The sequence below is a fragment of the Hyperolius riggenbachi genome, chromosome 10, assembly GCF_040937935.1.
Source record: "Hyperolius riggenbachi isolate aHypRig1 chromosome 10, aHypRig1.pri, whole genome shotgun sequence".
In the NCBI taxonomy this organism is placed as follows: Eukaryota; Metazoa; Chordata; class Amphibia; order Anura; family Hyperoliidae; genus Hyperolius; species Hyperolius riggenbachi.
In genome coordinates this window covers 238,242,464-238,270,273 of record NC_090655.1, presented here as the reverse complement: position 1 = coordinate 238,270,273, position 27,810 = coordinate 238,242,464, and the positions used below count along the sequence as shown (strand labels likewise).

The 27,810-nt window shown below is 45.1% G+C and overlaps 1 protein-coding gene and 1 long non-coding RNA gene across 3 annotated transcripts in view; one reads left to right on the top strand and one right to left on the bottom strand.

The window, feature by feature from the left end:
- Positions 1-27,810, top strand: part of LOC137534983 (uncharacterized) — a 125,974-nt gene that overhangs the window by 15,082 nt on the left and 83,082 nt on the right. The gene's annotated exons all lie outside the window — the stretch shown is intronic.
- Positions 1-27,810, bottom strand: part of LOC137534975 (zinc finger protein 585A-like) — a 109,544-nt gene that overhangs the window by 79,201 nt on the left and 2,533 nt on the right. The window contains exons 4-7 of the mRNA XM_068256728.1: positions 27,743-27,806; positions 1,541-1,638; positions 1,239-1,463; positions 1,083-1,112 (exon numbers count right to left, since the gene is read on the bottom strand). Of these exons, the coding sequence (XP_068112829.1) occupies positions 1,083-1,112; positions 1,239-1,463; positions 1,541-1,638; positions 27,743-27,806 (417 nt within the window). The remainder of the gene's footprint in view (positions 1-1,082; positions 1,113-1,238; positions 1,464-1,540; positions 1,639-27,742; positions 27,807-27,810) is intronic.

Below are 27,810 nucleotides of genomic sequence, written 5' to 3'. Positions count from 1 at the left end.
GCTGACACACCGCCATTGCGGATTCCCTGTCTGTGTCCCAGCTGTGCCTGGCCTCCCCTCGCATGCCACTGCTGTCCCCATCTAATCACTTCTTGCCCCCCGCCATGCGCGCGTCTCCACCGGTCCCCCCCACCACATGTCTCGCTATCCCCATTGTATACATTTCCCCCAGTGTCAGCAGCGGCGGCTTACCAGATCCATGCCGCCGCGAGGACTGCAGACACCCGGCTTCTCCATCTGTTTCCTCTACTTTGCGGCTTGTACTGATTGCGTCATCAGTAGCCGCTTAGTAGAGGAAACAGATGGAGAAGCTGCGTGTCTGCAGTCCTTGCAGCGGCATGGATCTAGTAAGCTGCCGCTGCTGACACTGGGGGAATGTAAACAATGGGGATAGCGAGACATGCGAGGGGGGGACCCGGGGAGACGCAAGCATGGTGGGGGGCAGGAAGTGATTAGATGGGGAAAGCTGTGGCACGAGGGGGGTGGGGTGGGGGACACATAATGACACATAAGGAGACAGGACACATAAGGAGACAGGACACTAGGGAGACAGGCCACATAAGGAGATGGATACTAGGGAGACAGGACACAGAAGGACATATGAGGAGAAGGGGCAGTCAGGACACATGAGGAGACAGGACACATGGAGGAGAAGGGTCACACAGGACACATGGGCAGACACCATTTGGGGGATAACATGTATAAGGCGCCCCTGGAATATGGACGCACCAGGTTAAGTATATATATTTTTCCCTGGTTTTTGTCCTCTAAACCTGGGTGCGTCTTATATTCTGGAGCATCTTATACAGCGCGGAATACGGTATACAATTTAAATCTAGAGACCTACATTTTATAATTACAAGGAACAAATTTCAAGCTAAATAACTGTATGATTAGACAAATCTACTTAAATCTAATGAAAACACAGGGAGGATATAATTGTCAGCATAAAGTAGGTCAGGTAAGGTTATTTTTTCACCTGCAACTGGCATTCCTAATTCACTGGTCACCATCATGTCCCCCTCCTCCATACACTGCCGGCCACCCGTCACTTCTGTCTCCTCTTCTTCTTCTTCTTTAACCTCATGTTTCATATCAGACAGTTCTTCAGCCTAAATCCACAAAATCATAGAAGAAAATACATTTCACACATCAAAATTAAAGAACCAAGACTCTGTAGAAGAATATAGAAGAAGCATAAAGTTTGCAATCACTGTTGGAGTTATAGTTCCAGCTACCTGATATTGTTGTGCACGATTGTGAACTTCTAGATAATCCTGGTAATAAAACGGACCTGTGCTTTTCTCTGGTGGGTTTGTGTGGATGGATGATTCAATCTTAAAGTCACTATAGAGATTTTTGTGTCCTCCTGAAAGTTCCGCCTCCTCCATCACACTGCCTGCTCCCTCCTCCTCTTCCACCTCTTCCTTAATAACCACGTTAAAAGTGCACAGACTTCCATTCTGAATTTATAACAAAAATATTATTAATGATTTAAGAAACTAATTTAACCATCAGTGCTTGGTGTACATTCTTCTACCTGATAATGGTGGGGGATGGTGGGATCTTCCTGTGGACGATCCTGGGAATAATGAGGACCTGTACATCTCTCTGGTGGGTTTCTGTTACTGGATCCATCTGTAGGAAACACACACCGATTGAATACATTGTTTCTATTTATTCATCTATAAAATAACTGGGATCCAGGTAGATCCTCTCTACACATAAATGGGACCATTTGGCACTTGGTGAAGACGCTAATTGAATATTGGCAGTATTGCCGATAGTCTACTACGACTTTACATAACCTACTTCTCAAACGCAACACGTAAGCAAGGTGACGCATGGGGAGATGTGTCCTCCTGGGATAAGCCTGTCTGTGCATGTGTGGAAGCGGCGCCAGGACATAGCGTTTCTGTAAACCACGGCCTGATCTTGCCTGATGGTGGACCTAAAGAACTCCATAAGTGGGGGTAAGAAGTGGTAAGCCTGGGTTCCCAGTGATTGTTTTCACCTATACCCAGAGCCGGATCATCCATAAGGTAAATCTAGGCAGTTGCCTAGGGCCTGGAGAGAGTCTAGGGGCCTGGCGAATGCTAGCCCCAACCAAATCATTTTTTTTTTTAAAGCCAGGTGATCATCAGCACTGGGCACAAACTGCTTTGTTGCCTAGGGCTCCATTGCATGTTAATACTTTTCTGCGTATTACTTGGGACGACAGTTTGTAGTACTGGCTGTATAACTTACATGCTTTCCTGCAAGCTTCATGCTTCATGCATGGCTTGACTATTGCTTCTGCTGCCGCTTCTTGCCTTGTGGGATAAGGACACTATGCCCAGGAATAACCCTATTGTGGCAAAACAGGTTCTGAACTAAACTGATCTCAGTCAATTGGCAATGATTTGCTGTTCATTCACCGACAATTCCAAGATTTCCATTGAGAGAGAATAGATCCTGCAGTTGCACGGAGTGTGTGGATGATTGTGGCTGTGGCTAACCTGGCCATAGTATAGAGAAGAGCACTTTTCTGGGGACAACTTGTTTTTATTGTGGGTTTTTTTTATATTTGTGATGTTGAACAATCTTTCATATATATTTTTCCTATGGGCAATCTGACTTTATTTTCATACTTCTCACACTATCCCTCCTACCTACTCCTAACACTGACCTATCTCGACCCCTCACTACCCTCCAACTAACGCCCTATCTCCCTACTCCCCTTTGCCTTAAAACTCCTTGAGTGTTTGGTACCTAAATGCCTGACCCAGTACCTCAATACCAACTCCCTGCTAGACCCACTGCAATCCCACAGCAATCTGGATTTTGGCCTGCCCGCTCAACTGAAACAGCTCTCACCAAAGTAGTCAATGACCTTGGCTAAAGCTGAAGGCAAATACTCCATTCTCCTCCTCCTTGACCTTTCAGCAGTTTTTGATGGACCATCCCCTACTCCTCCAGTCCATGGGCATTCATGACCTCGCCCTGGCCTGGCTCTCTTCCCACCTTTCCAACCACTCCATTACAACCTCCTTCAATGAGTCCTCATCCACTCCCAACCACCTCTTGGTGGGAGTCCCCCAAGGCTCTGTCCTTGGCCCCCTACTGTTCTCCCTATACACATCCTCCATTGGCAAGGTTATTTCCTCCATGGGTTTCAACTATCATTTGTATGCAGATGACACCCAGATCTACCTCCACACCCTATACACCACTACCATGGACAAGGTCTCCTGCTGCCTATCAGCCATCTCCTGCTGGATGTCGCTAGGTTCCTGAAACTAAACCTGGACAAAAGGGAATTTATGATTTTCCCAACCCGGCCATCTCTGACCCTCCCAGATGTGAATGTCACTGTTAACCACACTACCATTCGCCCTACCTCTCAAGCCCACTGTCTGGGAGTCACCATGGACTCCGCACTCTCCTTCACCCCCCAAATCCAAAACCTCACAAAGTCCTGCAACTTCCACCTCTGTAACATCTGCAAGATCTGCCCTTTCCTGACCTCTGTCTACCAAACTTCTCATCCATGCCCTCATAATTTCCTACCGTAACTACTGCAATGCCCTTCTGTCTGGTCTCCCTAAGACCCTAATTGCCCCACTGCAGTCCACCATAAATGCAGCAGCCAGAATTATCTACTCCTCCCGTTGCTCCACCACGGCGGCTCCCCTCTGTTAATCCCTCCACTGGCTTCCTATCCAGTCCAGAATCAGATTTAAGATACTGTGTCTGGCCTACAAATCTGTACACAAAACCTTCCCAATCTACATTTCCAATTTTATTCAGAGGCACACACCTAGTCGTCCACTCCCCGCCACCAATGAACTTCGCCTGACTGCCCCCTGCATTACCCAATCCCATGCACGCCTCCAGGACTTCTCAAGAGCTGCTCCAACACTATGGAACTCCCTACCTCCTCCCTATTAGGGTTTCCCCCTCGTTCAACATCTTCATGAAGGCCCTCAAAATGCACCTTTTCACTCTGGCCTATCCCCCTCGCAAGTGCTCTAAACCAGTGTTCCCCAACCCTGTCCTGAAGGCCCACCAACAGTGCATGTTTTGTGGAAATTCACAGGGGTGGATAATCAGCTCTGCTGAGACACTAATTACCCCACCTGTGATTGTGTGTGGCTTCCTGCAAAACATGCACTATTGGTGGGCCCTGAGGACTGGGTTGGGGAACACTGCTCTAAACCCAAGGCTGAACTCTGGTACCCTACCTTTTGTGTCCCTACCTCACCCTCTAGACTGTAAGCCTTCGACAGGGTCCTGCTCCCTGTGTCTCCCATCTGTTCGCACCTCCATTACCGTACACCCATCCTATAGATCTGAGTCAACTCTTGAATAAACTCGACTTGCCTAATTTCCAAACTCCCATCCAGTGACTAAGCATTACCTTGTACTCATACTGTGCTGCGTGATCTGGTTTGCATGTTCACCTGTATTGTCTTATTGCTGTATGTCACCCCTAAATATTGTCTGTAACCTTAACAATGTCCAGTGTTGGCGCTTTGAAAAAATAAAATAAATAATCTGCTACCCTATGTCTAGCAGTACTGGACCCTTCCTGCCCCCAATTCCCTACTGGCTATAAGTCCTGTGCCCAAATTATACACCGGGCACTGCTATAGCTGCAATTAACATTGTGGTCTATGGCAGCACCCAAATTACCAGGCGCTGCAACAAAATTACCTTCTTCATTTCGTACTGAAAGTCTCCTCTTACCCGGTGATGTGAGGGGCTGCTGATTCTCCATTATGATGTTCTTGTAGAGGTCCTTGTGTCCTTCTATATACTGCCACTCCTCAATGGAGAAATAGACAGCGACATCCTGACACCTTATAGGAACCTGACAATCACAATGATATATCACCATCCAGACACGCCCCTTACTGTTATTGGATAATGTCCCATAATTCCCAGCACTGCTCACCTCTCTTGCCAGCAGCTCCATCATCTTCTGTATGATGTCCAAGATCTTATAATTGTTTCTTTCTGGGATCAAGTAGTGAGATTGAGCCTCTCTGATGGGAAATCGGTCATGGAGATGGCTAATGGGTGTCAATATTTCACCAGATTTCTTCTTCACTATTTTATAATTCTGTGCAGAAACATACACAGTAACAATCACTTTATACATGACCGGAATCTTACTCATCTCTTTGGTGAGGTGTGTGTTTTACTAATGGAGATAAGTGATGTCATGTGACCTCCCAGAATTCTCACCTCTCCAGTCAGCAGACATATGATCTCCAGGGTGAGGTCCAATATCCTCTCATTCATGTTACTCCAGTCCTCATCCATACTGAGTGATGTTATTTGGTTGTGTGATCTTTATAGGAACTTCCTTCTGTAGAGGTGTAATAAACATAAAAATGATCTGGGTTCTAGGATTTTGGCTGAAGCATGGAGGAAATGAACACTGGCTACACAGCACTAGCAATGGGAGACATTAGAGGTCAAGCTCTTGTGGTGAAGAGAGCGATGGGAGGGGATCAATGATCTCTGTACAGAGGAGCAGTTAATAGAGTCGCAACCAAAAATGGGAACAATTGTTATTTATCGTAATATTTATAGCCGTTATGGTATTTAGCGGGCTGCTGCAATTAAATTATTTATTGCAGGGCTGTGGAGTCGGAGTCGTGGAGTCGGAGCAATTTTGGGTGCCTGGAGTTGGGAAAAAATGCACCGACTCCAACTCCTAATGAATTTAAACTGTAATTAAAATAGAAAATGTGATAAAATGTTCTATTTCTCAGATAATAGTCATCATAAATAATTTATATACACAGTAATAGCTGTGCTTAGTCCACAAAAATACGTATTTTAAAAGTCAGATATACATATCTGATTGTGACTGTATAGTATATATGATGTGTACACAGGAATGTCTTATATATACTAAATAACATCTATGCTGTAAGAATAAAGCCTGATGTGTAGCCGTGTCACTAATAGAGATGGTGAATGAGATGGAAATAATTCTGTGTTGATGCTGATTTATGCAAATGTATTTGCTCATTAAATTGTATTGACTCTTTGCTCATGAAATCAAATAATTTGATAAGTTGTTAAAATTTGGTTTGGTGACTAAAAAAATTAAAGGGTACCTGAGACGGATGAAAAGAAAAGTTTTATACATACCTGGGGCTTCCTCCAGCCCCCTTCAGGCCAATCAGTGGAGGAAGCCCCAGGTATGTATAAAACTTTATTTCATCTGTCTCAGGTTTACTTTGTTACACAGTAGTACTATACTGTACATATGCACTCCCCACAGAGCTGCAGGGAATCCACTGAGAATGTTGTGCACATTGAACACAGAGGTGTTGTCTATCACCCATAAACCTGGTTCAGATTGTGCATGAAGAATGTGTGATAGAGAAAGAATCTACTCATTCTCCTGCAGAGTACCTGCACATCACTCTTACATGTACCCACAGTTACATTTCCTAGGGCTTGATAGATGTTCTTTGTTCCAGTCTGTACCTTTTACAAGTACTCTTACCAAGGACTAGTTAGTCTATGACTAAAGGGAATACATATTGCAGTCTACATATCCTTCTCACTTCAGTTGTCTTTTAAAATTCCTAAGCGTTGGCAGTTAACCTCCCTGGCGTTCTATTAAGATCGCCAGGGCGGCTGCGGGAGGGTTTTTTTTTAATAAAAAAAAACCTATTTCATGCAGCCAACTGAAAGTTGGCTGCATGAAAGCCCACTAGAGGGCGCTCCGGATGCGTTCTTCTGATCGCCTCCGGCGGCCAGAAGTAACACGGAAGGCCGCAATGAGCGGCCTTCTGTGTTTCGCTTACCTCGTCGCCATGGCGACGAGCGGAGTGACGTCATGGACGTCAGCCGCCTCCGATCCAGCCCTTAGCGCTGGCCGGAACTATTTGTTCCGGCTGCGCAGGGCTCGGGCGGCTGGGGGGGACCCTCTTTCGCCGCTCCTCGCGGCGGATCGCTGCAGAGCGGCGGCGATCAGGCAGCACACGCGGCTGGCAAAGTGCCGGCTGCGTGTGCTGCTTTTTATTTGATCAAAATCGGCCCAGCAGGGCCTGAGCAGCAGCCTCCGGCGGTGATGGACGAGCTGAGCTCGTCCAGACCGCTCAGGAGGTTAAGAGACGAATTTCATGTTACATACTTTCAATCAGCAAGATTGTAATATGCAAATTAGAGGAGTCGGTGGAATCCTAAACTGAGGAGTCGGAGTCGGTGGATTTTTGTACCCACTCCACAGCCCTGATTTATTGTATTATTGTTAGCCGTTATGCTATTTAGCGGGCAGCTGCGATTAAATTGTTATTTATCATATTCTTGTTAGCGGGGATTGGGGGGTCTTAAAGGACTACTGTAGGGTGTAGGGGGGAAAAGAGTAGAACTTACCCGGGGCTTCTAATGGTATGTAAGTGGCTGACTCAGTCCTGACTCAGACAGGAAGTGACTACAGTGTGACCCTCACTGATAAGATATTCCCCTTTTTACCTCTTTCTTGCTCTCAAAAGCCATTTTCTGCTAGGAAAGTGTTTTATAGTTGGAATTTCTTATCAGTGAGAGTCACGCTGTATTCACTTCCTGTCTGAGACAGGACTGAGTCCTACCATACCCGATATTTAACTCTTTCAGACAGAGAAAGGAAAAAAGGAACACAGCATAGTTATTTACTGTATTACTGTACATACACATGTCTATCTCATCATGTCACATGTCACTAAGTCGGAAATTCCAAAAGTAAACCGGAGGCGGTGACCAGAACATCGATGACTGGCTGCGTGGGCGCGTGACATCTGTGGGGGACCATTAGAAGCCCCGGGTAAGTTCAAGTCTTTTTTCCCCCTACAGTAGTCCTTTAAGGTTAGGCACCACCAGAGGAGGGTTCTGTGTGAGAGTAGGGAGAGGTTAGGTTATAGGCAGGTTATGTAGACTATCTGTAAATTTACAGATAATGTATTACCGCAATAAATTGGTGTTATTGTTATTTAACAATGTGCCTAAATTGTTATTTACCAGTATTGTTATTCATATTGTTATTTAATGTTGCGCCTAAATTAACTTGCGACTTTTTTAAATGTATACTTCGCTGTGGAATATGTAAGAGCTATATAAATGTGTAGTAATAATAATAGTGAGTTACTGTGGCAAGGAACTTTAGAGTGTAAGCTCCTGTGGTGCAGAGACTGATATGAAGGGATCGGTGAACTGTGTACAGCACTGTGGAATATGTCAGAGCTATATAGATGAATTATAATAATAGTGTGTGACTTTGGTGAACAAAGTAGTGTAAGCTCCTGTGGTGCAAAGACGCTATAAGAGTAGTGTGCCCAGGAAAAGGGGAACAGAGGGCAGTAGTGATGGGAATTCCGGCTCTTCTCAGAGAGTCGGCTCTTCTGAATCGGCTCCCATTAAAGAGCCGGCTCTGAATTGGCTCTTCATTAAATATCACTGGACACCACTCAGGATCGGAGTAAAAGCCCCGCCCCCATCTCCATGACAATTCCAGACTGCTTCTCTGACTGGGGCAAGCCCTCCTGCTACTGCTCTGCTCCGCCCCATACACTCCTACAAGCTGCAAGAGCAGGACTACATCTCCCAGCATGCCCCAGCGCCCTTTATTACAGAGCAAAGCAGAGCTGTGTGGGGCGACTGAGGCATCGGTTCTTTTAAAACTGAGAGCCGGCTCTTGTCGTTCACAGCAAAGAGCCGCCTCGTTCGCGAACGACCCATCACTAGAGGGCAGGGACCAAGAGGGCAGTGGGGTGTCTGGGGATGAAGAAGGGAGCAGACAGAAAACAGAGAGTTAAGTGGGGTAGCCAACTGGGAAGAGGGGTACCAAGGATCTGAAAAGGGGAACTGCTAGGCTAAATGCTGACAATGTCCTGAGTATGGTCATAATTTATTATACGTCACTATTCAGCTTTATCTGTATCTCACACATTTCCTCCCCTCAGCTAAGCATGTTTTCTCAAACAGCTACTGTGCCACATCAGGCAGATGCTTGCTAGCAGATATAATAACAAATAGGTATAAATATAAATGTGTTATTGTATTACCTCTTCTGTTGCCAGTTTCTACAATGTTCTCTTCTTCCTCTCCTATAACTTCCTGTCTTCAAGCCACACCTTTTCCTGTCTGTACAACACAACTTCCTTTTCTTTCAGTCACAGGAGGATCTGTGATAATGGGGGTTACAGTGTTTATTACTACAGTGGAAGCTTCCTAGTCTCCTCTCTGTCTGTCTCTAAATATCATGAGGGAGTTTTCAATTAGGATGACACATTTTATTCACTGACTTTAGAACATACAAATAGATTTCATTATATTAATAAATACTTCTTCAGACTTTTATATCCTACACAGTTTTGCACATTTAGACATCAAAAGGACGTCCAGAGATTTTTGCTAATATAAATCAATGTCTTTGACCTCTTTTAGGACACCCAAAGGGGGAGATATATGGATACAGCCAAAAATAATTTCTTTTTAAACAATACCAGTTTCCTGGCAGTCCTGCTGATCTCTGGCTGCAGTAGTAGTGTCTGAATCACTCACCTGAAACAAGCATACAGCTAATCTTGACCTGCATGCTTGTTCAGGGTCTATGGATACAAGTTTTAGAGGCAGAGGTAATGTGCATTGTTTAAAAGGAAATAAATATGGCAGCCTCCATATCCCTCAGTTCAAGTGTGATTTAAGGACCGTGTATAGTAAAATCTATATCGTGATTGTGGACCCCTAAAGGAAACACCGGCATTACAATTAATTCCTCTGACTGTAACCTTTGGTAATTTTTCCTGATGAACAATGGACCCCCGGCCGATCCCTCCCCCCCCCCCATGTAATGTGCACCCCTCCCAGAGTGTAGTGTGTTGCAGGCTGACCTGGTCACTTGCGTGCCTCGTCCTGTGTCTTCTCTTCATTGCTGCTGGGTACCTGTATCACATGACCCCACAGCTTGTACGGGGGGGGGGGGGTACACATGACCTGGGGGGCCGACAGGCTGAGGTGGTAGATTTCCAATAGAAAGCCAGAGGTCTAACCCAACTCCACATAGCCAGAGGTGCCCCCCAGTATATGTAGCCAGAGATGTTCCGCATGTACTATGTAACCAGTGCTACCCTCCAGTATTAGGTAGCCAGAAGTGCTTCCCCAGAAAGTACTAGGTTGCCCCCAGTAGTAGATAGATTTACAGTACAGTCAAAAGTGTACCCCCAGAATATGCAGCCAGAATTTTTGCACCAGTATAAGCAGAGGCGCCCCCTCAGTACAGATTGCCAGAGGTGTACCCCAGTATAGGGAGCAAGACGTGTCCCCCTAGTATGGGTATCCAGAGTTGCCCCCCAGTATTTGGTAGCTAGAGGGGCTCCATAATTAAGTAGCCAGAGGTAGCCCCCCACTTTCCATGCAGAGCTGCAAGTGAAGGAGAATGTCTGGAGAAGTTCCTCACCTCTCCAGACTTCAGCGGGGCATCTTTCATTTTCCTCAACATGAAACCTGCCTATGCGTGTCAGTGGGTCACATGACAAGAGAAACTGCTGGAGATAGGATGCTAAGTGGCTGAGGTGAGGAAGATGTAATGCATCGCTGGCTAGGTGAGGCACTTCTTTGAAAACTCCCTATTGCCGGACTTTCCCTCAATGCCTGAGACAGTTACCTTGTGGCTCATCCACCCCTGGAAGTGACAATATGATACCCCAAGCAGGAAGAATAATGGATCCCAGGGTACATTTCCCAGATTCCCTGCTTCACAGCAGAAATCATGGCCCCAATTCAATGAACCTTTCTCCTGAGATTTATCAATAACATACATTTCATTCCTCAGCAAACAAAAGGTTATTTGAAATAAGATGTCACAAATCTTTTAGGTTTGAAATTACTTTTCTTACCTATTTTGTATTACATCTTCATTTATGTTCTACAAAAGATGAGAAAGTTTCTGCTGAGAGGAGAGTGTGTGATTCAACAGACTTCCTAGGGAAACAGGAAAAAACACAAAGACACCAGGGCCTTGATTCATAAAAAACAGTGCGATAAAAAAAACCTTGTCGGAAAAATACAGCACTCGGTATTTTCCCGGTCTGTGTGCTAATTCATAAAGATTTCCCCAGCTGCAGTTGAAGGTCGGTAAATTACCGCAGCCCATTGAGCGGTAGAGTAGAGCAGTGTGGCGATATTGCTCTTTTGCCCTGCACAGACGACTCACACAGACTTTCCCTGCCTGCACAGATGACTCGCACAGACGACTCACACAGACTTTCCCTGCCTGCACAGATGACTCGCACAGACTTCAGCTCCCTGCACTTTGCATTGTTAACGCCTCACCAGAGGTGTCGGTAACTATCGTCAGGCTTACCGCTTGTTGAATGCTTTATGAATTGACATTTGCTGACTAGAGATGTCGCGAACCGCCGATTTTCGGTTCGCGAACCGGGTTCGCGAACTTCCGCGGAAGGTTCGGTTCGTGGAAAAGTTAGCGAACCGCAATAGACTTCAATGGGGAGGCGAACTTTGAAAAATAGAAAAAATTATGCTGGCCACAAAAGTGATGGAAAAGATGTTTCAAGGGGTCTAACACCTGGAGGGGGGCATGGTGGAGTGGGATACATGCCAAAAGTCCCGGGGAAAAATCTGGATGTGACGCAAAGCAGCGTTTTAAGGGCAGAAATCACATTGAATGCTAAATTGCAGGCCTAACGTGCTTTCAAACATCTTGCATGGGTATACATCAATCAGGGAGTGTAATTAGAGTACTGCTTCACACTGACACACCAAACTCACTGTGTAACGCACCGCAAACAGCTGTTTGTGTAGTGACGGCCATGCTGGACTACTGCGCAACATGGCGAGATTACTCTTCCTCACTCAGTGATGTCAGGTAATGTGTGACTTCCTTCTCAACTTTCCATGGCATTGTTAAAAAGCTTACGTTTTTTGTTTTTAAATTACATTTTCTACTTGCTGTGTACTTGTTCAGTACCGCTACAATGAGAATCCTGTGGAGGCGGGCAAGTCTGCCATTGTGACCCCGGGTAATGGCCGGGGAATGAGGGGTTTGAATCCGGTGTGGAGCCTGAGCAACGGCTACCACTACACATCCAAGGAGGGCAGCAGGCAGGCATGCACGCCCACCCGCCCCGAGGTAGTGACCAAAAATAACAATACAGGAGGAGGACTTTCGAGGCCCTGCTGTGTATTTGAAATGAATGTACTTTAAATCCTTTAACGAGAACCAGTTATGGCGGGCAAAGATGACATTCCTTTCACGAGAATCATATGGAGGCGGGCAAGTCTGCCATTTGTGAGTGACCCCGGGTAATGGCCGGGGAATGAGGGGTTTGAATCCGGTATGGAGCCTGAACAACGGCTACCACTGCACATCCAGGCAAGGAGGGCGGCAGGCAGGCATGCACGCCCGCCCTGAGGTAGTGACCAAAAATAACAATACAGGACTCAGGAGGACCTTTTGCGGCCCTAATTGTCATGAATCAACTTTAAATCCTTTAACGGGAATCCGTTATGGCGGGCAAAGATGACACCACATTCCTTTCACGAGAATCATATGGAGGCGGGCAAGTCTGCCATTTGTGAGTGACCACGGGTAATGGCCGGGGAATGAGGGATGGAATCCGGTGTGGAGCCTGAGCAACGGCTACCACTGCACATCCAAGGAGGGCAGCAGGCAGGCATGCAATACAGGACTTTGAGGCCCTAATTGTAATGAATCAACTTTAAATCCTTTTAACGGGAATCCGTTATGGAGGGCAAGTCTGCCATTGTTACCGCGGGGAATGAAGGTTGGATTCCGGCCCGAAGTGGGAGCCTGCTGAGACCCATGCTGTAGCTGCCCTGACCGTGCTTTGCAGACCAGGCATCTGTGGTCAGATGGACCCTTGACCCAGCGGAAGACAAACCAAGTCAAAAGCATTTGCCAAGAATGTTTGACGAAGGGCAAGTTTTTTTGCCCTTTTTTGAAATTGTTTGAAAATGTAGATGGTTGTATTTTTAAATTGTTTGAAACTTTAGATGGTTGTATTTTTAAATTGTTTGAAACTTTAGATGGTTGTATTTTTAAATTGTTTGAAAGTGTATCCATTCTTCCTCCCCCCAGCCACGAACAATACCACGGGAACGTGGAGCAGCAGAAGCCCCCTGTGACGGCTGCCGCGGTTGTTCTCCACGGCTTGTCTTTTGAGGGGTGCTGCTTTTCCTCAGGTGTTCTTGCCATAGCTGTTTGTGCCTTCTCTCCAGGTGCCTTCGTAAGGCACTTGTCCCTACGTGAGAGTTGGCCTTTCCACGGCTCAATTTTTGCTGGCAGAGACAACAGATGGCTTTGCTCCGATCTGAGACACACACGTGAAAAAATTTCCAAACCGCTGAGCCCCCCTGGGCTGATGGTGCTACGGTGGCAGCAGCAGCTGACGATGAAGGGCATGTTGGCTGTCTGGCCATAGCTGGCGATACATGGCGCCGGACACTGCCCCCAGCTGTTTCTGAGGACGAGCTCCCTCTGCTTCTATCATGGAGTCGTCTCCTCCTAGTCCTCTCTGACTCCTACTCTGAACTGCCCCCCTGGTCATCTCCTCTACCAGGAACATATGTGGTATCCGTATAATCGTCATCATAATCCTCCTGGCCAGCTGCACTTTCCTCAGACACCTCCTCAACTGCACCAACTTCAGGTGTTTCATCAGCCCCCTCCTCACACGTTACGTCCATACTATCGCCACCTAACTCAGACGTAGGAGGTGGTGTACCTGCGCCTTCTTCTTGTTGTTGCAGTAGTGGCTGTGAATCGGTGATTTCACCACCACCAAATAACTCCTGCGAAGTGTCAAATGCAGCGGATGTGGTGCTTGTTGTAGCGCTGGTGGCTGCGGGAGATGAGGTGTTCTGTGTTAAATACTCAATCACCTCCTCACGATTTTGGGAAGTGATGGCACATGCCTTCTTCTGAGCACTGTATTTTGGGCCAGGTCCGCACGAAATCACAGCAACACCACCTCGCACAGACCTGCCGGTGGCTGGTGGCATTCCTCTGGGTCTGCCTCTACCTCTTCCTGGTTTGTCCATTTTGTCCATCTCGGGGGGATGCTAGGTATATGCAGTGAGCTGGGTTCACTGAACAGTAAAGGTACTTGGATGCAGTGAGGTGGGTTCACTCAACACAACAGGTAGTATGATGCAGTGAGCTGGGTTCACTCAACACAACAGGTAGTAGGATGCAGTGAGCTGGGTTCACTGAACAGTAAAGGTACTAGGATGCAGTGAGGTGGGTTCACTCAACACAACAGGTAGTAGGATGCAGTGAGCTGGGTTCACTCAACACAAAGCTAGGTATATGCAGTGATGACGAGGTGGGTTAAGTCAACACAACAGGTAGTAGGTATATGCAGTGAGCTGGGTTCACTCAACACAACAGGTAGTAGGTATATGCAGTGAGCTGGGTTCACTCAACACAACAGGTAGTTATGTGCAGTGATGAGGTGGGTTCACTCAACACAACAGGTAGTAGGTATATGCAGTGAGCTGGGTTCACTCAACACAACAGGTAATTATGTGCAGTGATAAGGTGGGTTAAGTAAACACAACAGGTAGTAGGTATATGCAGTGAGCTGGGTTCACTCAACACAACAGGTAGTAGGTATATGCAGTGAGCTGGGTTCACTCAACACAACAGGTAGTAGGTATATGCAGTGAGCTGGGTTCACTCAACACAACAGGTAGTAGGTATATGCAGTGAGCTGGGTTCACTCAACACAACAGGTAGTTATGTGCAGTGATGAGGTGGGTTCACTCAACACAAAAGGTAGTAGGTATATGCAGTGAGCTGGGTTCACTCAACACAACAGGTAATTATGTGCAGTGATAAGGTGGGTTAAGTAAACACAACAGGTAGTAGGTATATGCAGTGAGCTGGGTTCACTCAACACAACAGGTAGTAGGTATATGCAGTGAGCTGGGTTCACTCAACACAACAGGTAGTTATGTGCAGTGATGAGGTGGGTTAAGTAAACACAACAGGTACTGGGGTATATGCAGTACTGGGTAGTACAATGTGCAGCTCCCTGTCACACACACAGGTAGTAAGTCACTGAATGTGCTGGGCTGCTGGCAGTGGCACACACACACACTATCAATTAGCAAGGCTGTGCATGCAACAAAATTGTCAGTTTGACACACAGTAAAAAAAATAAAGTACAGGATGAGCTCTGAAAAGAGCTAGGGTGCTATAAAAGCAATAACAATCAGCCAGGAGCAAACTAAGCAGCCAAGAACCTAACTAATCTGTCCCTAGAAGAACAAGTCTGCAGCAGCTCGCCCTAGTCTGTCTAATAGCAGGCACACGAGTGAGTGTAATGGCCGCCGGACCCTGCCTTATATAAGGGGGGGGTGGGGCTCCAGGGCTTACTGTAGCCTGAATGGCTACAATGTGCCGGCTGACTGTGATGCAGAGGGTCAAAGTTGACCCTCATAGTGCATTATGGGGCGAATCGAACTTCCGCAAAGGTTCACCTGGCGCAGGCGAACGCAAACCCCCAATGTTCGCCTGGAACCGTTCACCAGCGAACCGTTCACTACATCTCTATTGCTGACAATTTACTGACATGTTGGAGGTAACTTCAGCCAAGTCGGTCATTTATCTCCCTGGTCGGTAAGTGGGCAGGAAAGTCTGCTGTTTTCAGCATCACCGCATGCGGTAATGCTTTATGAATCGAGGCCCAGGAGCCCCTTATGGTGTAGTATGTCAAGTGCTGATCATGTAGTCTTAAAGAGCAAAAGAATACTCACAAGTGTGGGTTGCACGACCAGCAACCACAGTGTGAAGGCAGGTGAAGAAATCCCATCCTCACTCGGGTTCTTTAGTCATCAGATATGTAGGTTGCACTCCAGAAAAAAGCAATAGTTCAGAAATTGAGCACTAGACTCACCTTCAAAAGCTGTTGGTGGGCCGTGACATAACAACTGGGAGGGAGAGGGCACCCCAAAAATAGGTGGTGATGGATGAACGGTATATCTATATTATGTAACTAAAAATTGCAAAAAAAAAAAACAAATACTAAAAATGGCTTACCTCAAAGGAAGGGACAAAGCCAATTTCAAACAAAAGATTTATTATTTATCAGACATTATAAACGATAACACGTTTATGCGCTCTGAACTTACGGTCTACAGTATAAAGACACTGCTTTGTATTTGATCTGAGGAAGCGGGCTGTGGTCCGCGAAACGCGTTATCGTTTATAGCGTCTGATGAATAATAAATCTTTTGTTTGAAATTGGCTTTGTCCTTTCCTTTGAGGTAAGGCAGCCATTTTTATTATTCATATTTTTTTTGTTATTTTTAGCCACATAATATAGATATACCGTTCATCCACTATCACCTATTTTTGGGGGTGCCTTCTCCCTCCCAGTTATTTTTCTGCTGAGAGAAAACTTAAGGGAAAAGTTTATTGAATAAGTACCATGTTCCTTATTCAATTATATCTTTTTATATTCTGTTTAATAACTTGTCAGCAATTGAAAAAGTACTGACAACATTATTCTGAATATTTTCTTGCTTGCTGGTGGCTTAAAATGCATTTTATTGATAAGGTGTGAAAATATCATCTAGGAGAAAAACTTAGAGAAAAAAAGTCAACTGAATAAGTTTTCTCCTAGGTGACTTTTTTAAACTTGTCAATAAAATGTATTTTAAACCACCAGCAAGCAAGAAAATACTCTAAAATACCTTTCCAGCTCTTCTCAACTGAAAAAGTAACAAAAAGTTGCTGAAAAAGTACTATGGAAATTATTTAAAGAGAAGATGAAAATGATCTCCTAGGAGAAAAAGTAAATTGCATGTGGGGCCCCTGGCTCATATACAATTCACTTTTTCTCCAAGTTGATACTTTCACACCTCGTCATAAAATGCCTTTTAAACCACCAGCAGGCAACAAAATACTCAGAATAATTCTGATAGTACCTTTTCATCTACTTTTAGGTACTTTTTCAATTGTAAAGTGCTGAAAAGTTAATTTAAATGAGAATGTAAAAACGATCTCCTAGGAGAAAAATGTGAAGAGGCTGGAGACATATGAATTCTGATTTTAAGTTCAGTTGGGATTGAAACTAGCCCCTTTTATCTTTGCCATAGGAGTGGTCTTTAGCTCTATCCATCTTGACTCATCTGGGTGAGGAAGTAGTTTTGTCCCTTTCACAGTGTGATATCCAGTGACAATCAGGATCCATGTTTACACTGGGATGTAAGAGGCGCCTCGAAGATTATTCGATTTTGTAAAAAAAATTATATATATATATATATATATATATATATATATATATATATATATATATATATATATATATATATATATATATATATATATATATATATATAATATTACCGTTTCCCTGAAATTAAGACCTCTCCCGAAAGTAAGGCCTAGCAGGAATTTCAAGCATGCTTCAGTGATTAGCCCCCATAGGTTGAACCTCTGGGACACAGCGGCATGGAGCTGGGGGAAAAGGATGCAGGGGGACATCAGAGGCCATGGGACATCACTGCATGGATCTTGGGGGTAAGAGGAGAATGCAAGGGGACTTTGGAAGACACAGGAGCACCAGGAGGACATGGTGGATACCGGAATGACATAGGGGGACACAGGAAGACGGGATAGAGGGGGATACCAGGAGGACACTAAAGGTAAAAGGGAGGCACAGGCACACAAGAGGTGGGGAAGGCAGGACACACAGCAAAGGAACTTGTGTGTTCATAGATATATAAGACATCCCCTGAAAATAAGCCCTAACAAGTTTTGGTGCAAAAATTACTATAAGACACGGTCTTATTTTTGGGGAAACACGGTTTATATACAGTATGTGTGTGTGTGTATATATATATATATATATATATATATATATATATATATATATATATATATATATATATATATATATATATAGTTTAGACGAAGGCTTAGACTAAAACATAGCATTTCTACAGTGTGGTCGGGGCTTCTATGTGTTGGCTTCACTTGGTAGAAGAACAGTTGGCCACCTTCACCAACCCCCGATATTGAGAATCCCGGTACAGCAACAGGGATGCAGTACTGTAAAGGTATACAACTCCCACAACGAATGTCAGCTTTACCCCCGCTATCTTATCTCAGCGGCTACCAAGCTTACACTCCGCTCCATCCTTACATTGCGACACAGAGACTTTGAGACTAATTTTTAGAAATAAGAGACTCTTTCTTTTGGTATGTGCCACAAAGTAATTTTATTGAAAATTCACTTTCTTATAAATTGGTCTCCCATGGTTTCTACTATTAGTATGACCCTGGAATAACTTCTTGTGGCTTTTTAAGCCTGGTACACACCTTTCATTTTGATTAGCCAATCACTGACCAATTTCGCCACTTCCATGTAGTATGAGACTTTACCAACACAATCTGCTCATAGTATTCAAAATCTGTTGACTCTTAAAGTACATCGAGGTGGTAAAAATGGCCAATTAAAATTAAAGGTGTGTACCAAGCTCTTAAACGCCACGTTTCATTAGCTGACACACAATTAGCAGAAATGGTCAATGAGGTGCTAATAATCTCAGCTTGTATGCAAATTTCATGCAAATTGTATGCCGCTTGGAATTAGGACATTTAAATGAACTCCTTGCAGATTTGGCCTAATTCTAAATTGCATAAAAACTGCATTACATTTCCATACAAGCTAGAATTATTAGAATATTGTTGAGTACCCCTGTTCACTTCTCATTATGGAGAAAATAATGAGAATGTGGACGGAATGCTGGGAGGTGGGCGGGATATCCAGAAGGTACACAGGAACGCCAGGCGATTGGTGGAGAAAGCTAAAGAACAGAACATAGTCGGAAATGCTTCAGGATATGTGGAAAGATGCAGGGAAGGAGCGCCAAACTGTAAAAGGAAGCATAACCAGAAATCATGTGTTCTTATGGGAACATTTTAAGAGTTCTCTCTATAGTAATATATCCCCTCCGGTCAGATCTGGATGGGACAAACGTCAGGGTTCTGTTGATCCTGGCACAAAAGGACTACTGTGTGTAGGGTCCCCCAGAGAGTGAAATCTAAGTAGTCACCAGAGCGTCCCACAAGGTTGTGATGGGTTGTGACTTGAGAGCCAAGTTTGCAGATCACTGGTCTAAGGGCCCATTCACACATGGAAAATGCAAAATGCTAGCGATTTGCTCAGGCGCTTTTTGGCGTTTAACGCGAAAAAAAATCCCCATTCACACTTGGCGATTTTTTTCGTGATCGCGATTAGTGCTTCTATAGCACTAAACTCGATCGCCGGAAAATCGCCTGAAAATGGTGCAGGCTACAAGTTTGCGTTTGGCGATTTGCGTTAATCGCTGTCGATTAAAGCAATGGGCCCATAGGGTATTATTGCACTAGCGCTTTAAAAAGTGCTAGTGCTTCAGCGGTTTTCCCGAAATCACTGGCAAAACGCTCAAGTGTGAATGGGGCCTTAGTGCTGTCTGAGCAGTCTTTAAATAACCCAGCTGTAGGTGACAAACTGAAAAAAAAAACGCTACCTGAATCAAAAGTCTGTAGCTAGCCTCACACAAACCGGATAACAGACTTTGAGACAAGCGTAAACATGGTGCCTGTGCCTTCCTAAAGAAGCGAGGAGGTCCATGGATGGCAACGTTGTGAGACCTCTGGATCAGGGTTCAGCACGGGACATACATCGGGGTGGGGAGTATGACACTGGAACTAGCAATTAAGCAATGTTACGAATAAGCAGTGATATTTATCATGGGACAGGTGGCAACTGTTATCCTGATAGACTTGGAGTGACCATTTACATGCTGTAGGATACAAACTGACTGCAGATATTCTACAGAGTGGCACAGAGATAGTCCACAGAGTAAGCAATAATATTTTACAGCAGACTGAGTAACTGCTGCCATGGTGACTACTGATATTGTACAGCAGACTGAGTAGCCGCTGCCATAGTGAATATTGATATTGTACAGTAGACTGTATCACTGCCACATTACAAGATATATAGAGTGGATGTTGAAATTCTACAGTAGATAATGATTTACAGCAGACTGAGTGACCACTGCCATGATACAGGATACAAAGTGACTGTGTATCTTCCATGAAATGACTAATCATATGCTACATAAAATTGACCACTGGCATTTTATAAGACACACAGTTACCACTGACTACATATTGTATACTGATTAATGATATTGGAGAAGCAGTGATCACTGACATGTTCCAGAAAACAAGAGCACCTGCTGGCATCCTACAGAGTGACTGTTGTAGATTTGTCTGTGTGGGTACGCTGATGCTTAAGGAGGTATTGTTTCTGGAAGAAACCTTTCCCACACTCTGCACAGGTAAAGGGACTGTCACCTGTGTGACGTCTCTGGTGTGTAAGAAGGTGTCCTTTCTGAATGAAGCTTTTCCCACACTCCAAACAGGAAAACCGCCTCTCGCCAGTGTGACTTCTTTGGTGCCTAAGAAGGGTCCCCTTTTCCCTGAAACCTTTTCCACATTCTGTACAGACAAAAGGACACTCGCCTGTGTGACTTCTGTGGTGACTAAGAAGGTCCCGTTGATGCATGAAGGATTTCCCACACTCTGAACATGAGAAGCGGTGCTCGGCACTGTGGCTTCTTTGGTGCTTACGAAGATGTGCCTTACGGATGTAATCTTTTCCGCATGTTAAGCATGAAAAGGGACGCTCGCCTGTGTGAGATCTCTGGTGTGCAACGAGCTCTGTTTTATCAAGGAAACCTTTCCCACACTCTGAACAGGAAAAAGGGCGGTCACTTTCATGATGCCTCTGGTGTCTGTAGAGATGTTCCTTGTGTATGAAACCTTTCCCGCAGTCCGAACACGAAAACAGACGTTCGCCTGTGTGACTCTTCTCGTGTCTAAGGAGGTGGGACTTGAAAATGAAACCTTTCCCACACTCTGAACATGAAAAAGGGCGCTCCCCTTTATGCACTTTCTGGTGTAAAATAAAAAGTGACTCATCCCTAAAACATTTATCACATTCAGAGCAAGAAAATCTCTTATCGGCTTCTAATGCATCGGAAGTTCTGTGACTGGAAGAGTTCTCTGAGCCAGATGAATCTCTTGTGGAATGCGATCGTTCAGAAGGATTAGAGGGATCCATTCTTCCTGACCTCAGATGTCTCTCTGACGTGTCCCTAATGTACTGTCCATCTGTAGAAGAGAACATTCATATCAAAAGCGTGACCATATCTCACATACTGTAACTGGCAGATCTCCATGAAGTTGTCCCCCTATAAGCAGCACAAATAAAAATTTCATTTTGTTTACAAATTCTGCGTTTGTGCCCATTTGTGCTGCAAAAATTAAGATTTGTGCTACTTTCATTTTGAAGATAATAGCAATTATTTCTTCTTCAGACTGTAACATCACCCAGTCCCCCTAAAACAATGCACGGACAGGAAACTGGTATGGTTGGGTAGTGCTGTATTTGTGCCCTTTTGTACTGCAAAAAAAAATAATAATAATAATAATCGTTCTATTTCTTTTATAACATTTGAGATGTTAAATTTTTGTAAAGTTTAGGGCTGGTTTCACACTGTAAACCAGCATTAGCGATGCGGTGCGTTGCTTCTGTCGCACGGCATCCCTCCGCCAGAAACAGGCCTTCAGGGAACACCCTGTTCAGCCACCAGCCAAGCAGGAAGTAACGTGCGCTTGCGGTGACTTCCTGCTTTGGGGTATTCGGAAGAGCACAGATGCGTATTGTAAAAATACGGTAATTGTTTTAAAATACGGTGTTGCCATAGACTAACATGACTTCCGGGCCAACGCAGACACTGCAAGCTGACGCAGAAGCTGCGCGGTGACGTAGTTTTGGACCTGCATCGGGGATGTTTTGAAAACGTCACTTGCGTCGCACTGTACCACGGACGTATGCAAGTCTCTATAGACTTTCATTGCCTGCCGGTGGGGGCACGGTAAAAATACCCAGTGTGAAAGGGCTGTAAAAGTTCACCCAGCCTGTAGGGGAGCAGAGTGAACATTTGACCTTTATAAAAAAAACTTTACTATACAGAAAAGTTCCCTGTATCCGGCACAGGCAGGGATTGCCTGATATGAATATGTGTGCTTGCCAGTTGCTTGAGGAAACGAGGAAAAACAGTACAACCCCCCACCCCCGCAGCAGAGAATATTTACCATGCTTTCAGGTGCCATCTTGTACACTTCCTGTAGCACTTAGCGGCCTTCTGGTGGCCTCTGTGTACAGTTCCTGTCATGTCACCTGACTCGCGTCGGGTCACGTGACATGCTGGGAGCTGTGCATGGACACCAGAAAGCTAAAGGGAGCTGCAGGAAGGGTAGAAGATTGTGCCTGGAGGCTTGGTAAGTATTTTCTACCCTGCAACCCCCCCCCCCCCCCCCCCCAAAGCTCTGTCCCCGTTATCTCCTCAGGCATGCTGGGTGGTTGAGACCTCCAGTTGCCTGAGTTCCGGCTAACGGGGACTTCGCTGTATAAAAACTTTAATATGTCAAAAACTATAAGAGGTAGAACAATGATTTTTGCGACCTAAATGGGGACAAATGCGGCACTACCCAAACGTGAGGGCTGGAACCCACAAGAGCGCTTTTCAGAGCATTTAGGGAGCGCTTGAAAGCGCTAGCGATTTCCAAAAACGCTCAGCTAATGTTAACGTGCTACCTATCACTGGAGCGTTTGCAATTCCCAAAATCGCAAGCACAGGACATGCAGCATTTTGTTAGCGTTAGTGCTTCAATGTAAAGTATATAATCACTGGCGTAATCGCTCATCAAAACTTGCACGGAACGATTTTGCTAGCGTTTTAAAGTTAATGTACACTGTAACAAAATTAAAAATAAATGAAAGGACCAATCAGACTTTAAAACGCTAATCGCTACACAACCGCTGGCAAATTGTTTACACTTTCTAAAATCGCTCGCTAAAACGCTGATGAAATCGCTTACAAACTGCTCATACAAAACGCTTGCGATTAGCGATAGCGTTTTGTAGTGGGATCCATGCCTCATAGTTTAATATCTGTGCATTGTTGCAGGGGGGCTGGGTGACGTGGTCTGGATAAAAAAAAAATGAATGTCATTCTCTTCAATTCACAGCACAAATGGAAACAAATATAGCACTAACCCAACATGGTAAGGAGTGCTGCTGCCCACTCTGAAACCAGGGCTGTGGAGTCGGAGTTGGAGTCGAGGAGTCTGAGTAATTTTGGGCACCTGGAGTCGGAGTTGGAGTCGTGGTTTCATAAACTGAGGAGTCGAGAGTCGGATGATTTTTGTACAAAATCCACAGCCCTGTTAAGTATTCGACTAAGGAGTCAGAGGCATTTTGGGTACCTGGAGTCGGAGTTGGAGTCGTGGTTTCATAAACTGAGGAGTCGGAGTTGGAAGATTTATGTACCGGCTCCACAGCCCTGTCTGAAACATCTGCAACTAGAGCTCTAGTCCCAGCTGTGCATGCAAGGTCCCATCCACACACCTCCTTCATTGCACTCCTGTTGCCTGGCCTGGAGCATTCTGCGCTTGGGCAGTACTCAAAAATAATTGAACTCCAAAAGTGCAAAATACTCCCGGCAATAGGAGAGAGATCGAAAAGGCACATAGATGGGACCCGCATACACAGTGGCTGCGACTAGATCTGTAATAGCAGATAGTAATAGCAGAAAGTAATCTTTGGGAGGGGGCAGCGACACAATGGAGAGGACAACGAAGGACCCGGCAGACCACGGGGGGGGGGGGGTGGGTGGGACTGGGGGAGTGGAAAAAAAACTCTTAACTTTAACCTACAAAGCTCTCCACAGTATCTCTCTCTCCCGTAAATCTCCTCACTAGTTTCCAGATACCAACCAACTGCAATCTCCACTCTGCACATGACCTTCTTGTCCTCCCCTAGAATCACCTTCTTGCATTCATGTATACAAGATTTCTTATGAGCCTCATCCCTCCTCTGGAATCCCCTTCCAAAACACAACTGCCACTCTCCAACCTTTGAAATCATTTAGTGCTCTCTCTCAAACCTAACCTTTTCAGACCAGTATCCGCTCTAGGTTAGGCCATTCCCCTTCAACCTCCGGCTAAGTTGTACTCCTTACTAAATATAACCTAAAAACACACTGCCTCTAGGTATGCGATATCTGGTTATATGAGAAGCAGGTAGGGATATTTTCAGCAAAAGTGTCAAAATTTCATCAATGAATACATGAGGGTTTTTTTTTTTCAGTTGTTTTATAGTGTGCAAAAGCAAATAGGGAATGGAGAGTAAGTGCAGTAATACAAAAAAGCAGAACAGGGAAACAGATGGTACTGGGCATCTAAGGAAATAAGTGTGACTGGCCAGCAAAGAGGCGCATTTGTGAGCAGAGTTAAAAAAAGACCTGGGGGTAGGAGTGGTGGGGGGAGATTTTAGATGGTTCAGTCCAATGCTGCCAGAGGATCAGCACTGAATGAAACTGGGGAAAAGGATTGTTTTCGAAGAATATTCAGTACCACTAAACATTAGAAATGTGTCTGCTATCTTGCTAAGATTATTTCCTTAAAGAGACTCTGAAGTCTCATAAAATTCACCTTTTTATTTTAAAAATCTTTTACATCATTGCCCTAACTAAAACGCAGCATCCCCGCGGCTGAACACTAACTAAATCCCCCCTAACTCCCCGGAGCACATTGCGGGGAGCTCTTCCGTTAGAAGCAGAGCTTTTGGCTGTAGCTTTGCCTCTACACGCATCTATCAGCGCAGATCGCCGCCTCCACCCGCCCTTCTCAGTCTTCTTTCATTTAGAGGGGCGGGGGAGGAGCGGATTGACGCACATGGAGGCAGAGCTGCAGCTGAAAGCTCTGCCTCCTCCAGCAGCAAAATCCACGACCAAGAAAGTCGTGGATTTTGCGAGGGAAAGTTTGGGGCAATTTACTTAGTGTTCAGCCGCGGGGATGCAGCGTTTTAGTTACAAACGAACCACAGGAATGAGTCACACAGGAACCACTGCTCTTACTGTCAGAGCCAGTGCGAACCAAGTACGAGAAAGATCCACTGCTCTTCCGTCAGAGCAGTGTGATCCAAGCACACAACAGACAGAACGATTTCCTGCCGACCGCCACTCGCGACAGGACAATCGCTAGACAGAGGAGTTCCCAGGAACACCGCTGCTCTGGCCTACACTCCCAGACAGAACAAGGCAACAGATACACAATCCAACAGAGAAGGCTGACACTCAGGAGTGAGTTAACTAACCGTTATGACCAGTAAAGCCTTCTGGTCAGCAGGAACCTTATATAGTGCCAGCCCACAAAAGGAGACAGCTGGGCAATTTGCATGTATGCAAATCCCTCAGCAAAGCAACTCTGCAGGTTGCAATATGAAGCCAGGTCTCTTCTCCAGAGACCTGCATCTCTCAGACATAAGGAATGGTCAAACAGCTGAGCGGATCATTACACTTACCTGTTCTGATATCGAGAGGACATTCCTCCTCTTTAATTGTCACCATCAGTACATCCTCCTCCATAGATTGCTTATCTCCCGTCACACAAGGCTCCTCCTCTTCCTGTTTAATTTTCACCATCGCTTCACCCTTCTCCTCCTCCTGTTGGTCACCCATCATATATGACTCCTCCTCTTCCTCCTTAACCTCAGCTTTCACACCATCCATTTCCTCCCCCTAAATTCACAGAAGGATAGGAAATAATAGCTTTCTAGCACAAGCGATAATAAAAATAAATTATGGAAAATAATTAAATTATTAGGCTTTTTTATTTAAATTTTACACCCTCAGTTCCACCTACTTGTAAATGGTGAGAGATGTTGTGATCTTCCTGTGGAAAATCCTGGGAAGAAAGAGGACCTGTACATCTCTCTGGTGGGTTTCTGTTACTGGATCCATCTGTAGGAAACACACAATGAGGCTCTGTTCACAAATGCTGCATAAAGCTATTTTGTAAGCATTTAGCGCTCTTCCTATACCTTCCATTAGAGCAAAATCGCCCCAAAAACGGTACACGCACCGCTTTGCAAAGCGCAAAGTTTTGCGGACCACAAAGCGAAAGAAACGCACTGATATGCATTTTCTCATAGAGATTCAATGCACCAGCGTTTTGTGGGAAATTTTGAAAATCGTATGTGCTTGAAAAAAGGCCCAAAACGCCCTAGATGTGAACAATCCCTGACTGAATACATTGTCTCTATCTATGCAGGTAGTTAAAGTGACTCTGTAACAAAAATTACAACGTTTTTTCTACCATCCTACAAGTTCCTAAACCTATTCTAATGTGTTGTGGCTTACTGCAGCACTTTGTACTATCGCAGTCTCTGTAATAAATCAATGTATCTTTCCCTTGTCAGACTTGTCGGCCTGTGTCTGGAAGGCTGCCAACTCTTCCGTGCTGGTCTGTTCCTCTATGCACACTCCAGTGTGTGTGTTATTTACATAAGCCTGCAGCTTCTCTGCTATCTTATCAGTGATAGAAGAGAGCTGGATAAAAATCCTCCTCTGTTAGGCTGTGAAAGGAGCTGGACTGTCACATACTGAGGAATTAACGACATAGGCAGAGCTGTCTGCAGGAAGCCTGTAATGTTCAGTGCATGAGAGCTGAAGGGGTCAGAAGGTAAACACACACAAGTGATCTCTTGAGATTCAGAAGTAAGGCTGTATACAGCCTGCTTGTGTATGGATGTATTTTCTATGTGTGGACATACTGTACATCAACCTACTTCCTGTTTTGGTGGCCATTTTGTTTGTTTATAAACAAACTTTTTAAAACTGTTTTTGACTACTTTTAATGCGGCGGGGAGTGGCGAAATTGTGACAGAGGGTAACAGGAGATGTCCCCTAACACACTGGTATGTTTACTTTTTTGCGATTTTAACAATACAGATTCTCTTTAATTCGAGTATATGAATCACGAGTGTGATAGCACTAGTGGATAATGACGTGCTGCGATCTCCCCTGGAGTGCACAGGGAATCAAGTCCAAATAAGCTGTCAGGATCCGCACCGTCTAAAAAAATCTTCTTTTTATGTATAGCTCAGTAAAAAAGGCATGAAAAATCAGTGTGCCGGGTCGCATAGACGGTGCGGATCCTGACAACTTATTTGGTAGTTAATGCGGGTGCAGCCTCTGGAAGCGCTTCCAATGTCTCCTACTGTACAAAAACAAACGTAAGTATACCTATGGCTGGCTGCATTCCAATTCTTAGATTAGGGATTAGTGTATACTTTGCATATGATTTGTATTTAAGATGTGTATTTTAGGCCCTGGGTGGGTCTGCACACTGCTGTTGGTTTCATTTCATTTGCAGCCTAGGAGCGCTGTCAATTATTTGCTGTTGGAAAAGAAAATAATCTATATGCTTATCAGATGAAGGTGGAATTAGGTGGACCCTCCTTAGGGCCCTTTTCCACTAGCGCGTTTGCGCTAGCTGAATCGCAAAACCGCAAACCGCTAGCGATTTTACAATCGCTACGGTTTGCTTTTTAACATAGGAATCGCGGTAGGTCATTTCCACTACCGCGATTCGTTTTTTACTTGATCGCGATCGCGCCGCGGAGCGACTTTTGCCGCGATTTTGCTATGCAATGCATAGCATAGCAAAATCGCGGCCGCAAACGTCGGGAAAATGGCGGAATTGCGATTCAGCAATCGCTAGCGTTCAGCGCGAACGCTAGCGACTGCTAGTGGAAAAGGGCCCTTACTGCTCTCTCCTCTACAAGTAATGAAAGTCTCCTCTTACCCGGTGAAGTGAGGGGCGGCTGATTCTCCATCATGGTGTCCTTGTATCCTAGGGACTCTATGTCCTGC